The following is a 14,961-nucleotide window of genomic DNA, read 5'->3' on the forward strand; positions in this document are numbered from 1 at the left end:
CATTCCTCTGGCAATTTACCTTCCGTCCATACTTTGTTCATGTACCGCGCAATTGCATCTATCGAGTCGTTGTCTAGATTCCTGAGCATGACATTGGATATTTTATCCGGGCCAGGGGCAGAGCGATTTTTTAGCTCAGCGATAGCTGCTCTGATCTCCGCTACGGTAATGTCCGCGTCTAGATCTTCATTTTCCGCTCCTCCATATTCTGCCTGTCGTACTTCTGTCGCGTCCCCTATGTAAATGTCCCTGAGCCTGTCCATCAGCTGTTTGTCCGTCCCCTGGAAAGCGTGTCTCGCTTTCACTTGGTTAGCGCTCGCTGCCTGTTTAGATTTTCTCAATCTTTGAGACTGTGACGTCAAAATGACGACACCGCGAGACGCTGACCGCGGAATCAGCTAATGAGCAGCGCGATTGCGGTGGCTAGTAGCAGGGCTCCGCCCCAGCAGCATTTATTTGCACGATAAGGGACCGTATGCTGACGTTTTGTTGTAAACACGCCGTTAATAAAATGAACAATGTTTTATTTTGCTAACAAACTGTTTCAAGCTCAACAACATGAAGCAAAACAAGAAGCGTCCTCAGTTTTGCAATTAAGTTTGCTCTTCAGTCACTTTTGCTGCCGCGAGGGTACGCTGACGCTGGAAAAGCATCGGCTAGGTGACGCGAACTGCCGCCCGATTCAAAGAATTCAGCCTTATCCATCCACCCAGATATTCCGCCATCGTAAAGCTGATTCGATGCCTGTCTTTTTTTTTTACACATTCTGTAGAATCAAGATACTGTGCGGACGTCTTAAGTGCGCGGAAAAATCTGTTCGAAGGCAATGATTGTTACGGGTCTGCCGAGATCAATTTGCAAGGAGCGCTCGGCTCGAAAACCGACGAAGGCAAGTTCGCACTGGCGAGTCGCAAACGTCGCGCGACCGATTTCGTTCAATTAGTTACGGTTTCCGAAGCACTTGTAAAGCGGGGGAGCGTAACAAATCCATTTAAACCTGTCGCGCGACCTCCGCGACTAGCTAACGTGAACCCGCCTAGCCTGTGCTCTCGGTCGGCACCTGCTATCGATGGCAAATGTGCTCTAAGGGCGATGCGTGGTTCTATTTATTTTTGTTCAGAAAATACAAGGCGACCATGATTAATCACCCTGCAGCAACTGCCGACATACGGGGACAGACCGGTGCAGCTGCTGGGAGCAGCGCGTTCACACTTGCCCAAAAATCCGGCGAGCGAAGCGGATTCGGCCGCTTTTGACGCCGAGCGAGGCGGAAAGCGGCGCGACAAGGCCGATCGGTCCAGACCGATTTCCGCCGCGCGGCGACAAACATCGCCCCACCCTTCGAAGCCGGACCCATCGCTTCGGACTGAATTCATGTTGTTGCTGCCTTTTTCGGCACGTTCACTGGCCATAAATGGGGCACCGGTCTTTCGCTTCGTCACGCCTCGCCTCTGAGAAAACGCATAAGTGATAAATATGCTTTATTTTTTTATTCAGAGTGACTATTTTGCCGCTTTTAGGCTTAAGAGAGTCGGTTTGTTGACAGTAATGGTTCCCGTCCTGACAACCAGGTGGTTCCACGTACATAGGCTAAGTTTATTTTTTTTTTTGCGTCTGTGCTAGCATACGCTGAACTAAAATTGGCAATGCGCGTGCGTTTAACGTACGTAAGCATGTATACGCTTATGGCACGTAGACAGCGCAAATTTATGCTCATTTCCCACTGTATATGGGTATGCCGCCAGCAGCGACGTGGGCCCGTATTCTGCACCGCTCTTAATATCGCTCTCAAGTTTGAGAGTGTAACGTCAAAATGACGACACCGCGAGATGCGCACCATGGAATCAACCAATCAGCGGTGGCCAGTGAAGTCCCTAGGTAAGATTATCTAGGGGCTTTAGCGGCTAGCCCAGTCAAAAAACCATTGGAAACAATTGGATTTCCAACTGGTTCCAACTGGACTAGCCGAGTTTCCAACTGGTTCCAGTTGGAATGGTGTTCCAATTGGATGGTCCAATTGGACTATCCAATTGGACCATGGTCCAATTGGGCTATCCAATTGGACCATTTGGGTTTCCAATTGGTGGGCCCAATTAGTCTTACCCATTACATCCAATTGGACCGCCCAAATGCACCCAATTTTTCCAATTAATGTTTGCATTTTTGACAAACAAGGTAGAACCAATATGGCTCCTATAATAAGAGCTATCAGCAGTTTAACCTACTTAATTGTACTCATCATCTGCACCACCACTGCAACTGAAATTAAATTAAATAACTGCGCTCAGTGGGCAAGCGCCACTGGCCCCAGCATGAGAGCCTCACAAATGGGGGTATATAAGTTGGAGCAGAAGTATGTTGTCTGAATGAACATATTGAGCTAATATATGCTACTAGTGCCTGAATGTTGCTTGCGTGCGATGTATTTGTGCCTGTTGACTTTGATTTCCATAAAAACATGTTAATCTCAATTCCGTAGAACAATGTTGATTGGCACTAGGTACGACATCTCCCTGCAGTCCTCATAAATGAGTTTTCCTTTTGCATATTGTAATATGTTCAGTTGTAGAAATATTTGTCCAAGATTCTAGAGCATATTACTCACAAACATTTAGCTACCTCTCTCAATGAACATAACATATTTTGTGAATATTTTCTGGATGAAATAACTGCCTGGCCTAATGGGTCCAATTGGCTAGTCCAGTTGGGTCAAATTGGTCGGGTGTCCAAAAACACCACTGGAACCAATTGGTTCCAATTGAGAAATCCAATTGGAACCAATGGGAATGTCCACTTGGTTCCATTTGGAATGTCCAATTGGTTCCAATTTTTTTTTTACTGGGAGTAGCAGAGATCCGCCCCGGAGGCATTTATTTGCAGGGCAAGGGACCGTAGGCTAACGTCATGCTGTAAAGACGCAGTGAATAAAATGAACAAAGTTTTATTTTGCTAACAAGCTGTGTTTCTAACTCAACAACACTAAGCAAAACAAGGATCGTTCTTAGATTTGCAATTAAGTTTGCTCATCAGTCAATTTTCCTGCCGCAAGGGTGCGCTAATGACGGAAAAACGTAGGCTAGGTGGCGCAAACTGCCGCCCGAATTAAAGGATTTAGCCTTATTCATCCACCCATCCTCCATGCATCCGCCCACATATGCATCCGTCGTGAACATGGCAGCCAGAAAGAAAAACAACTGATTCTACGTTTCTGCAGCTTTTTTTACATGTCTCCTACAATCAAGGTACTGACCGGATGTCTTAAGTGCGCGGAAAAATCTGTTTCAAGGCGGTGATTACCGCGAGTTTGCCAAAATCGACTTGCAAGGAGCGCTCGTCTGGAAAATCGATGAAGACAACTTTAGCCCCTGTTGTCAGTCGGCACCTACTATCGATGACAAATATGCTCTAAGGGTGACCTGTGGTTCTGTTTATTTTTGTTTAGAAAATACCGGACGACCATGAATCATAACACTGTAACAACTGCCGATAGGCGGGAGCAGGCAGGTGCAGCTGCTGGGAGCGTGCAATCTCAGTGCGGGAAATGAGAGCAGTCAAGCCCGGTTACTGTGGCAACAATCACTCATCTGCGTCGTAACAAAGTGATGCTGCTCACATTAGGCTCAGCACTTGATGTTCCGTTCGGTTGATGTTCAGTTGCTGTGGTATTTTTTTTTTTGTGCCTGTGCAAGATGCAGAAACTGTGATGTTTATGCTCCATTTAATTTGTTTAGAGAGAGAGGCAGCCTTGATTCTGTAAATTTGTTATTGTCACCGAGGGTGAAACGAGCTTGTTCCACCAAGGTCATTTGCTGATCTGCTAATTGGTCAGGGGTCAACCAGGGAATGAGTAGAGTGGCTGTATGGCTTGTGTAAAGGCTAATTGTAACAGGGTGGAAAGTTGAGCCATTTGAGCGTTGGCTGGTAAACAGCAACCTGAATTTTCCACAATGACTGTGTAGAGGCAACGTTCAAGTTCGCATATGATCCAGGGCAGTGATGTAGTGCGGAGGTGATACAGGTAGGACAGTGCAGTAGTGTGCAATATGTTATTGCATTTTCCAGAGCAGGTGGAGTGATCGCGTTGGCATCGCTGGGTTTCGTGAGGGCAGTGTATGAAGGGCTTTACATACTTCTCATAGCTTCTAACATGCACTTTCAGCTCAGAAGAACACTTTGTGTTTTTTTAAATCTTGGTCCCTCGTAGCTGAAGCACGTTGTATATAGGCCCCTCCAATAGAGAAAGGAACAACCAGTTTGTACAAAAGATGAAGCATTAAAGTCGAAAAAGGATATTAAATACCAAGAGGAAAAGTAGCCTGAAAGCAGTTCAAGGTGCACTTGTTGCACACATCCGACAGCATAAGGAGCTTGTCGGGCCATTTGGCAGTGTCACAGTCATCAAGGGCAAGGCTTCATAGCATTGTCCTATCGCAAACCAAGCTAGGTGTCAGTTATGGGGGCAATCATTGAGTGCTGAAACTTTCCTATAATGGAGTTGCTTGTATATTCTTCGAGCTGTAGAGCATTGCATTCCCAGTAATGGTATTGCATGTTTTGTTATCGTAAAACAACCTCTACTCACACACCATCTCCTCAGTGATGTATCTGTGGTGTTGACACACCTTTGTCTATCAGTAAGGATTTTCTAGTCATTCCGCGTTCACTGTGGCCACTGCACCTTACAATATTTATTATGAATTTTTTACAGCATTCTCCTTGCTTAGCTTTTACCAAAGAGCAATACCACTAGTCACCTACCATCAAGCTAAAAGCTTATCTTTGGTACGCATTTTATACATGCCAAAATGTTTTCAAGTCCTGGAAATTCATTATGTACCGTCTTTGTCAAAAGTAACCAGGCTGCGTGGTTTGCTTCTAGCTTTTACAGTGGAGCCCTTGTGGCTTTCCTAAATATCAAAACGTGTTGGAAGGTAAGAACACCCCGAGACCTTAACTTTAACGACCATTTCAGCTTCAGGGAAGCTGTAAAGGCTCCACTGTACGAGCTAGATGCAAATCATGCAGCCTGGTTACTTTCGTCAAAGGCTGTACACTGTACCATGCAGTACTTATTGAACAGGCAGTCTCTGTATGAATGAAAACAGGCACTTTGAACTCACAATTTTTTTCTTAATTGCACTTGAAAATGCTTTATGATCATTGTACATCAACATAAAGCATGCTTGTATATACACTGCTTCTTCTGCAATAAGAACGGTCATGTGAAATGCTGTGGCTAAAACAATAAACGCACTTAATGTATGTTGCACTAAAAAAACATTGGTGGTGCTTTCTGATTCCAACAACCATCACAAACATTTAGTGCCTTAACTCAGCACTACACTCTTGGTTTTATGCATGTTCGTCACACGGGTAATGGCCATAGGCACTGTACCAAGGCGGAAAGTGATAGCAGGGAAGGGGCAGGTGGGTCGATGCAAGCATTGGCAAAAGAGAGTGCACACTGATGCGTTTAACACACAGGGCGAGCTGTTTCAAAACCTATTCCACTTTCAGAGAGAGACTGCAATACACTGCTGAGGGACTGGGAAGTATACTGCCACACACTGTCAATAAAGTGGCAGCTGGTGAGGCACTTGTTTAAACACAGTTATAAAGGCTTGTATTTGGCAATCCATTCAGACCACGAGGCTGGCTGTGGGCAAGGGCACAACCACATCCCACAGTTGCTCACACACTTGCAGATGTGTGTTGTGCACCGACACGAGGCAATGACAGTGCCAGTAGAAAGAGTGGATGTGATATGACTCTCCATGCCAGCGTGGTGAGTCATTGCCTGATGCTAGAGTTGGTTGTGCACCGACACGAGGCAATGACAGTGCCAATAGAAAGAGTGGATGTGATATGACTCTCCATGCCAGCGTGGTGAGTCATTGCCTAACGCTAGAGTTGCCACTGCAACTGTCCCTGCAACATCTCAAGGTATGCCTGCCTCTGAAGACGGGTCGTCCAAGAGGCCGAAAATACAGTAGTGCATTGATCTCTCCCTGGAGGTAGGCGAGGAGAGATCCTGTCTCTACTAGGTAGCCAGCATGTGGAGGTAGCCCGTTGTTTCTAAGTCAGTGGCAGTCTTGCCTGCACCCTCTGCTGACATCGATGCATCCAAAGACAGGTTGTGAAGTGTGGCACGTGCAGTGATGATGCACACTGTCCACTCCCACTGGCGGTGGTGCGTCCGGTGCCTTTGAAAGCACTGGGAGTAGCTATTCGGCCCATCGATGCAGTGCTCAACCACAAATAGCACGAAAAAATGGGGTATGTTGTACAGGTCTTCAGCTGGGTCGGGTCTGTGATGCCACACCACTGGTGCAAGCAGCCATGGCTGGCTCCAATGAGTAGACACTGTCTCCTGCATAACAAAAAATTATGCAGTTAAGCATGTCCTTTCTCAGTGATCTCAACAGCCTTACAGGACGCTCTACTATACAATGGAAGACTCATGCCAAGTAGCCCAGAGCCAGGCTCTGCAGAACATGATATTCATGAGCATACAGACAACACAGGATGGCGATATATGAGTGAGCACTGCTATAAGGTGAGTATTCTACCATTCTACTGATATAAATGATGCATTATGACTGCCTACACAACACAAATGCTGTCAGGTGCATTTTGCCTTAGTTTCTTACACAGAAAATAAAATGTATTTCAACAACGTTATATGAGTGCTGTGTTTCTGCTGCAATTGGATGAAAATACACTGTACCATACTGTAAAGTGTCTGCATTGGTGTAACTAGCCAGGCTCATTCCTGTAGCTTTAGCAGATCAGGGCAAATGCAGTGTGCTAAAGCTCAGTATATGTGAGTGAGGTAGCCCGATGGTCGACAGGGCCTTTTTACTGCTTACCCAGAAAAAACTTCACCATCGTACAGCAGGTCTTCGTCTGCCTCGGGGTGGCGCCAGACGACCGCGTCGTGGAAGGATCCGGATCAACGCGTGTCCGCGGCCAGAATACGCATGTTCGCGCCACAGATCTGAGAAAAAACACGCACAGCACGAACTTACTCTTGTTGCCGAGGCCCGCACTTGTAGCCGAACTCATGCGGTCATGAACATTGGCCGAGGTCTACTCAGTAATATGCGCAGCGTAGAACCCCTTGAGACTTGCTCGCAGCGCTGGCCCGCGGCTTCTTGGTGGCGATGAGTGTGTCATCGACACACCCGACGAAGCCGGGAATACTGCCGCTACAAAATTTTAAGCGAAGGAAGCCCTCCTTCGCCACCGCCTTCTCTTCGGGTCTTGCCGGAAAGCGAACACACCCCCTTCTGCAACCCAACGTTGACAATGGTCTCCGCCACCCACCGCAAACACCTGCTCACAGTCGGCTGAGCTACGCCGACGTTTGCTTCATTTCCTACAGTGCCTTGAAACCCACTGGTGGCGAAGAAGCGCAGCGCGCACAGCACCTGCCGATGCACCGACAGCCCACTCACCCGCACACACCCAGTTCAAAGGCGAGGTCGTCGCACAGCCATTGTGCACATTGTGCAGTCTCCTTGAAGCGTCGAAACAACTCGTCTCGCACGTCAAAACCGCTTTCAGGCACCCTCCTACACCGTTGCTCGTGCGGAACAGCCGCCATTTTCGATCATAAAGATTGAGAGCGGTTTATGAGCTGCCTTTTTCGCTCTCAAGTTTCAGCCCGCATAATTAGGTGCGCAACGTCACCACTTCAGCCGTGTTCATTACGTCACCATTGTCGCAAAAACCGCCTGCCAAGGCCGACCAATGGGAGCGTTGCATATGGCGGCATTGTGAGCGTTTTAGTAACTTTTTAGTATTGAGAGCGGTGCAGAATATGGCCCGTGGTGTGGAAAAGCGAGAAACAGCAGCGGCGCGGCGGTTCCGCCTCGCCCGGGCGTCAACAGATGAGAACAGATCCTAGTTTTTGTGGCGAGCGAATATGCTTCCCTCGCCGGATTTTCGGACAAGTGTGAACCCACCTTCAGTGCGGGAAATGAGCGCCGGCACGCCCGGTCACTGTGGCAACAATCGCTCTCTGCCTCGTAACCAGTGATGCCGCCCGCTTCGGGCTAAGCACCTGATGTTCGTGTTGTTGCCGTTCCGTTTGGATGATGCTCGGATGACGCCGCCGGGGATACTGTGGTGGTGAAAGTTTAAGCAAAGGAAGCCCTCCTCCACCGCCGCCTTGTCTTGGGGGTCTCGCTGGAAAGCGCGCACCTTCTGTGACGTAACTTTGACAGTGGTCTCCGCAACCCGCCGCCAACACTTGCTCACAGTCGGTTGGGCTACCGACATTTACTTCATTTCCTACCGGCAGCGAAGCGCAGCGCACACAGCATTTGCCGCTACACTGACCGTGCACACTTCCAAGTTCAACGCCGAGTTCGTCGCACAGCCATTGTGCAGTCTCTTTCCTATGTGAAAATGTCGAAACAACTCGTCCCGCATGTCAAAACCGTCTTCATGCATCCTCCTCCACCGTTGCTCGCGCGGCCACCGGTGATGTAAACAGCAGCCATTTTGTGTCTCAAACGGTTTGAGACCACTCGTTCTGGTCGTAAAAAATCGTTTCAATCGGTTCACATAATTAGGTAAGCAACGTCAGCACTTCTGACACATTTATGACGTCAGGCGGTGACGCAAAAAATCAATAAGGCCGCTGGTCATGGCCGAACATTAGGAATGGGGCAAATGAAACACCTTTTGAGACACTTTCCAATTGAGACAATTTTGAGCGACTCGTAATCGCGCCCCTGAACGCCATCGGCACTTCAGCAGATATTAGCCGTGTCCTCGCTGCGGTCTGATAGAAAATAATTCATTCGGTAAAGAGGTCACTGCAAAGTCAAACGCCTGGCGTAAGTTTCCACCTATTATTCCTTAAATTTACACCCCAAAATGATGCAACTTGGGCTTAAAGTGCGGGAACATGCAACAGAATAAAGCGCACCGTTGGCGACACCAGCGCAGTGGGGGCCCACTTCTCGATATTCACATTCGCTTATCAGTGCCATATTGCCTCTCTGATTTGCTGTCAGAAGTGTCAATCACCGTCAATGGGTGTGTCGATCAGGGTCAGTTACAGGAGCACTTTTCGCGTTGACGTCGATTTGACGTGGCACTGAAAATGTATTTTTCGCAGCACTATTCTTGGTGCCCGGCTGGTACATATATGTGATTGTGAAGGGAAAAGAAGCTACAAGTGGTCTGTTCGAGAGCACTTGTGCTCGACTTGCAAATTTGGAGAAAATAGCTGCACACCGGAAATGGCAACTTCCTAAAGTCTGATTAGTTGGAACAATGTCACGTAAAGCACATGATACGCACATATTTTGGAGTGATGTCAGATTGATGTTTCATCACGTTTACATTGTGCTCCATTGCAAAAAAATGGCTGAAATTCGCCGCCATCATTTCACCCCGCGAAAGGTACCCGATTCATGCAAATGAGTTAGTGAAATGCTGATTTAAACGCTGTTAGATAGCCGCATTTTAACGGGTATTTATTTCAAGACAAAACTAAGCTTACAAAAGTCTTGGTTTGATTGCATAATGCAATGATATGGTGTTATAAGGGCACATCTGAAATAAGCAACCCTTGAGAGCGTTAATAGTGAAGGCTTAAGTGTACAGCCGCATTGGGGCGCTAACTGCTCTCGCAGTGAGAAATCATCGGTCTGTGCGGTTAGTGTAGCGCGAAAATGGCTCGAATGGCGGTGCTGGTGCTGCGATTTGCTGCTCGTTGCATTTATTCGTTGTTTGTTAAACCCTAGAAGTGGGAAAGGTGAGCGACTTTCGAGGTCACCGTGATGCTTTCGAGTTGTCTCTGATTAGACAGCTCGTCTGTGCATTCACCTGACGAGGCACATGGTGGGGTGGCTATGCAAGGATGCATTGCAGTGAGAAGCAGTGCCGAACTGTCGAGCTTTGAGGGGCGATCGCCAGCTGTGAAACCTAGCTGAATGAATGAGCTTTGCGCGCGTGATGAGTGGATGACACAACAGGTGTTCGCGCTGCCTGGCAACAAACTCCAGGAATGTGTAAAGCTTCTCGACGAGACCTCCTTGTGTGTGTAGCGTCATTCTCATTCCTTCTGCATGCATGCTGGAAATGACTTTAAAACAAGCGCAAGAGTATACATAGTTTTCACGTGACGTCACATCCTATGTCGCACGTCACACATCCGAGAGACCGCCGCCGCCGCCGCCATCTTAGGGTGTACGCTTAACCATCGCGGCCTTTCGCAGCGATTGAACCTGCGTACGCGCTACACGGTGCGTTTTGCTGGTGAAATGGCAAAAATCAGTGCCCAGGAGTTTTGCCCATCGTTCTTTGAGCAGCTCGTGGGCCCCACACGGGCTCGCTACGAGTCAAAGATAGCTATGTGCGATGGCATTGATCCGTACCAGCTGCACGTCGGAACAGATGCAACCGCTGATGCCGAGCTGCTGCCACCGACAACGAACTACCTTTTGTCGACAAGCTACGTGTCGATGCAGCAGATGAAAGCCTACAAATCGCTTGACGCACACAACTACTTTACGAGTGGTTGGGTGAAGAGTCTGTTGGCCAAACAACTGCCTTCAAAACGTATCGTCTTGTTGAGCGAGGTGAGTGCGCAACAAAACTTCCATTTCTTCGTACGCGTTTTTATAACCTAAAGCACGGTCGTCTCCTCTGTCCTGCATGCGGTAGAGCACGCGCTAAAGCTACAATCTTTGGTTGTGCGGTTGCAAAACGTGTAGATGAATCTGCAGGGTGCAGGCGCTGTCCGCTTTTCAAGACACCGGCGTTTATCAACCTGTGCACGCTGCATTTTTCAATCTGGTCGATTCAGTAGTGCCCTGTGGTTCTTCATAGTGTACCGAAACCGATCCGCCTTCCGCAGGCTTACGCGAAAGTTTGAACGCGTAACTTCGACAGACATTATCGCCGCTGAGCGCTGGCCGGTGGGTACACGACCGTGCTGCTCGGCGTGTTTACATCGTTTGACGTTAGCTAATGACCTGCAGCCACAAAAAAGAAAGAAAAAATGTTCTAAGACCCAACGGCCGTCAGCCAGCAACGTTAATGTCAAACCACGCTCTCGAGCGTTCGTGTTAAGTCTGCGGGCGGCGGCACAGAAGCAGTTTTACATTTCGACTAGATCAAAACGAGGTCGCTGCATCTGAGATCGCGTGGCCGCGGTCCTTGGGCGTTTGATGGTGTCTCGTGTCCTGCATTTACGCTGCATTGAGCTGTGTGCTCGCAAAAGCAGTGTTTAGGCAGAGCCTGCTTTGGCTGGTGTCAACTTGGGATAGAAGCATAAATTGTAAATTTGAGCAGAAGTGAAAGCTTCCACATCCAACACAGTACAGCACAACTTTGTTTTCTAACTGGCATTTTTTATTTTCAGCTCAATCATTCCCAGCGGCTGCGAGATGCACCTCTCAAGGCATGGATTCTGGCCAACAGTGACGGAAGCATCATCACGGCACACTGCACCTGCATGGCAGGAGCAGGTGAAGCCTGCTCACACGTTGGTGCCGCGTTGTTTGCGGTGGAGACAGCAGTACGCCTCAGAGATTCCCAAACGTGCACAGAAAAAAACAATCTGTGGCTTCCTGCACACAAGCCAGGAGCGGCATTTAAGAGGCTGCGGGACATAGATTTTACGTCATCCCAAGCAAGAAAAAAAAGGATGGATCACGCAGAAAATGTTGACCCTAATGTCCAGGGTGCAACGACATGCTCTGGTCAGTCATCACTGCCCGTGCCACCTGCTCCAACCGTGCAAGAGTGCAATGCCTTGTATGCCAAAATGGCTGCTTCAGGGATAAAGTCGGTGATTTTTGCACTGCATCCGCAGTACAATGGAATGTTCCGGCCTCCCCAGACTAGAGAGCCAAAGCCTCTTCGTGGCCTCTTCTGTGAAGAAGCGCGAGCAGAAGACCTACATCACCTCACTCAGCGCGCAAATAAATTCATGACAGCTTTTGTCATAACGCAGGAAATGGTAAACTTTGTTGAAGAGAGCACGAGAGACCAAGCAAACTGTGCAAAATGGTACACGCATCGTGCGGGCCGCATCACAGCATCTGTGATGAAAAGTGTGTGCGCTACCAGCATCAATAACCCTGCAATGTCGGTGCTGAAGCAGGTGTGTTATCCTGAGCAGCAAAAATTCTCCAACGCAGCCACAGAATGGGGGAAGCAACATGAAAAGGATGCTGTAGGCAGTTATGCAGAAGAAATGGTAAAGAAGCATACCAACTTCACACATGCAAAAGCAGGACTATTTCTGAGTGCGAAGTACCCACACATTGCCGCAAGTCCAGACGCTATAGCCAACTGCAGTTGCTGTGGCAAGGGCACCGTTGAAGTCAAGTGCCCCTACACTTTAGCCCAAAAAGGATTATTTGGAGCAGAGCAGCACCCGCAGTTCTGCCCAGAAAGCATTGATGGGCGTGTAACATTGAAGAGGACCCATGCTTATTTTTTCCAAGTGCAAACACAAATGGCAGTGTGCAACGTGGATTACTGTGACTTTGTCGTGTGGACGCCAACATCAATGCATATCGAGAGGGTTCAGAGAGATGAATCTTTTATTGAGAAGTTCGTGGCAACTGCGGCAGACTTTTTTGTGCGTGTTGTTTTGCCTGAGCTATTTGCTGGATACTTCACGAAAAAACCCACCACAAGGCACAGCAACAAAGATTTGTTCTGCTACTGCCGAGGCCCCGACACTGGCAAAATGCTTGCTTGCGACGGCAACGACTGCAAGTATGGATGGTTTCACTTCTCTTGCCTTGGGATTAATAGAGCCCCTAAGCAGAAGAAGTGGTTCTGTGAAGACTGCAGCCAGTCATCTATCGGTGCGACGCAGTGACTGGGGCAGACTTACTGAGCTCCAAGAGGACAGCCATGCAAAATATATACATTATTGAAGTGCATAGTCAAGGTTTGGTTTAGTGGGGCTTATCGTTCCAAAAGAACTCAGGCAATGAGGGATGCCATAATGGAGGGCTCCAGAAATTTCAACCACATCTGGTTCTTAAACGTGCACTGACATCGCAGAAAACTCAATCTCTGGCATTTCACCTCAATCAGAAGGCGACCATTGGGCCAAGGTTGAACCTGTGTCCTTCGATTCAGCAGTTGAGCGCCCTAACCACTGAGCCATCGCGGCAACTAAATACCAATAGTTGAGTAGCTCAAGTACTCAACAGCCCCCTTTATGGATCACTGCCTTGTCGTGGCGAAGGGGCTTGCGCAACTCAATGAAGCCATGAGCTATGCTGCGCAGGGCCACCCAAGACAGACAGGTCATGGCAGAGAGTTCTGACAAAATGTGGTCCACTAGAGAATGTAGTGACCCACTCCAGTATTTTTTGCCAAGGAAACAGTACTGACTTTCACAGAAGGCTAAAGGAGTGTACCTGCGGAAATAAACCTTAACTGCTAACTGGAAGGTCTAATCCTGAAGTTAAAGCTCAGTTACTGTGGCCACTTAATGAGAAGACAAGAGCTGCTGGAAAGACCCTGTTGCAGGGAGAGATCGAAGGCAGAAGAAGGGGCCAGTAAAGGATGGGATGGTTAGATGACATCACCAAGGCAAGAAAATGAAATTGTGTGAACTACAGCAGTGAGTGGAAGACCACTAACTCCTAAAAGGCCTGACGTGATGTCGTGCATAAGGCCACGAAGAGCTTAATGCAACCTGACTGTACAGGTCAACAGTGGCAACAGATAGAATAAAATACAATCATGCCCCAACTCTGGTGTGCGTGTGGGGAGCTTTCTCAGCTCTGAAAATTTTCTGACCGACAGCCACAGCAGCATTTTTGCCCTTGAAAAAGATTACCTTCACTACATATTTTCTATTGCGAGAACAGAACCAAGTCGCACACATACAGAATTAGCATGTACATCCTTGGTAATTTCAAAAACTTGCGGTTACATGATACACACTGGCACGAAAAAAAGTTGAGAATCCTCAGTTACATATTGTTGGAAGTGGGGCCACAAGCCCACGGCTGGAACCAGTGTTAAAGATGGGGCTTCTATCCCACCGCTGGAACCAGAGTTGAAGACGGAGGGGTCCTGGAGATGACTAACTCGTTTAGCCCCGCAGGTACCGGCTCCGAATGACGATGTCGGACTGCGTTATCGAGGAAACTGTACAGAAGGGTTTATTCTACATATTTACAGAAGAGAATCGAATGCAATGCAATGCAATGCAATGCTAATCACACAACAACATCCGTTAAATACGGTTCGCTTTCCCCAAATCCCTGACTAGGGAACTTAGGTCGAATAACGCTGTCCAATCGGATGGGCCATTGATGACGCTGGCGGTACCACCCCCGGCACGGGGCGGTGCTGAAGCTCTCTCGCTCTCTCACAGCTTGGGGGATGAGAAGGGGAAGACAGTCATCAAACACAGATGCGTCACCTTGACCACTGCCGCAAGTGTTCTGTGCGTTGCCTCCGTGGGAAAGCAGAATCCCGCAGTCTCCTCGCAGGTGGTTTAACCTTCTCGAACTCCCCCACCGGATGGCCGAAGCACGAGACCCCTTCGACATAGCGTCTTTCAATTAGCAGCCTCGCTCAGCGTGACCTTGCGTAGCATCATCCCGTTCGGTGAGCCGGAGGCCGACTCGGCCAACGTATACCGCTGCTCCCGCCGTGCTGCTGTGCATCTCTGCTTTCACCGTTGCCGCTGCTGTCGCAAGCTGTCGCCGCATCTTTGCCTAACGACGACACTCGTCTGACAGTAATTCCTCCCAGGCCCGTGGGAGACAGCCTCCTTCGATCGGTTCGGAGGTTCGGTGATTTGGAGTGCAACAGCCCCGGCCGTCGTCGTCTATGCTTCTGCCGCCGGCGCCAGGCCTTGTCATATCCCTTGCTTTGCGATGAGTCACACCCGGCTTCCAGGACCACGTTGTCCACTCTTAACAATATGAGGAAATGCAACATGGGGCAGTGACATAG

General features: G+C 48.6%; 1 protein-coding gene across 1 annotated transcript; it reads left to right on the forward strand.

The window, feature by feature from the left end:
• The first annotated feature begins 10,280 nt into the window (after positions 1-10,280).
• LOC149354521 (uncharacterized) lies at positions 10,281-13,722 on the forward strand. Its single transcript, XM_089575997.1, has 2 exons — positions 10,281-10,598; positions 11,384-13,722. The coding sequence occupies exons 1-2, from the start codon at positions 10,281-10,283 to the stop codon at positions 12,854-12,856; spliced, it is 1,791 nt and encodes a 596-aa protein (XP_089432123.1). The 3' UTR covers positions 12,857-13,722.
• The last annotated feature ends 1,239 nt before the right edge of the window (positions 13,723-14,961 follow it).

This window comes from Amblyomma mixtum, chromosome 3, assembly GCF_055824585.1.
Source record: "Amblyomma mixtum isolate Tamu chromosome 3, ASM5582458v1, whole genome shotgun sequence".
NCBI classification, from domain to species: Eukaryota; Metazoa; Arthropoda; class Arachnida; order Ixodida; family Ixodidae; genus Amblyomma; species Amblyomma mixtum.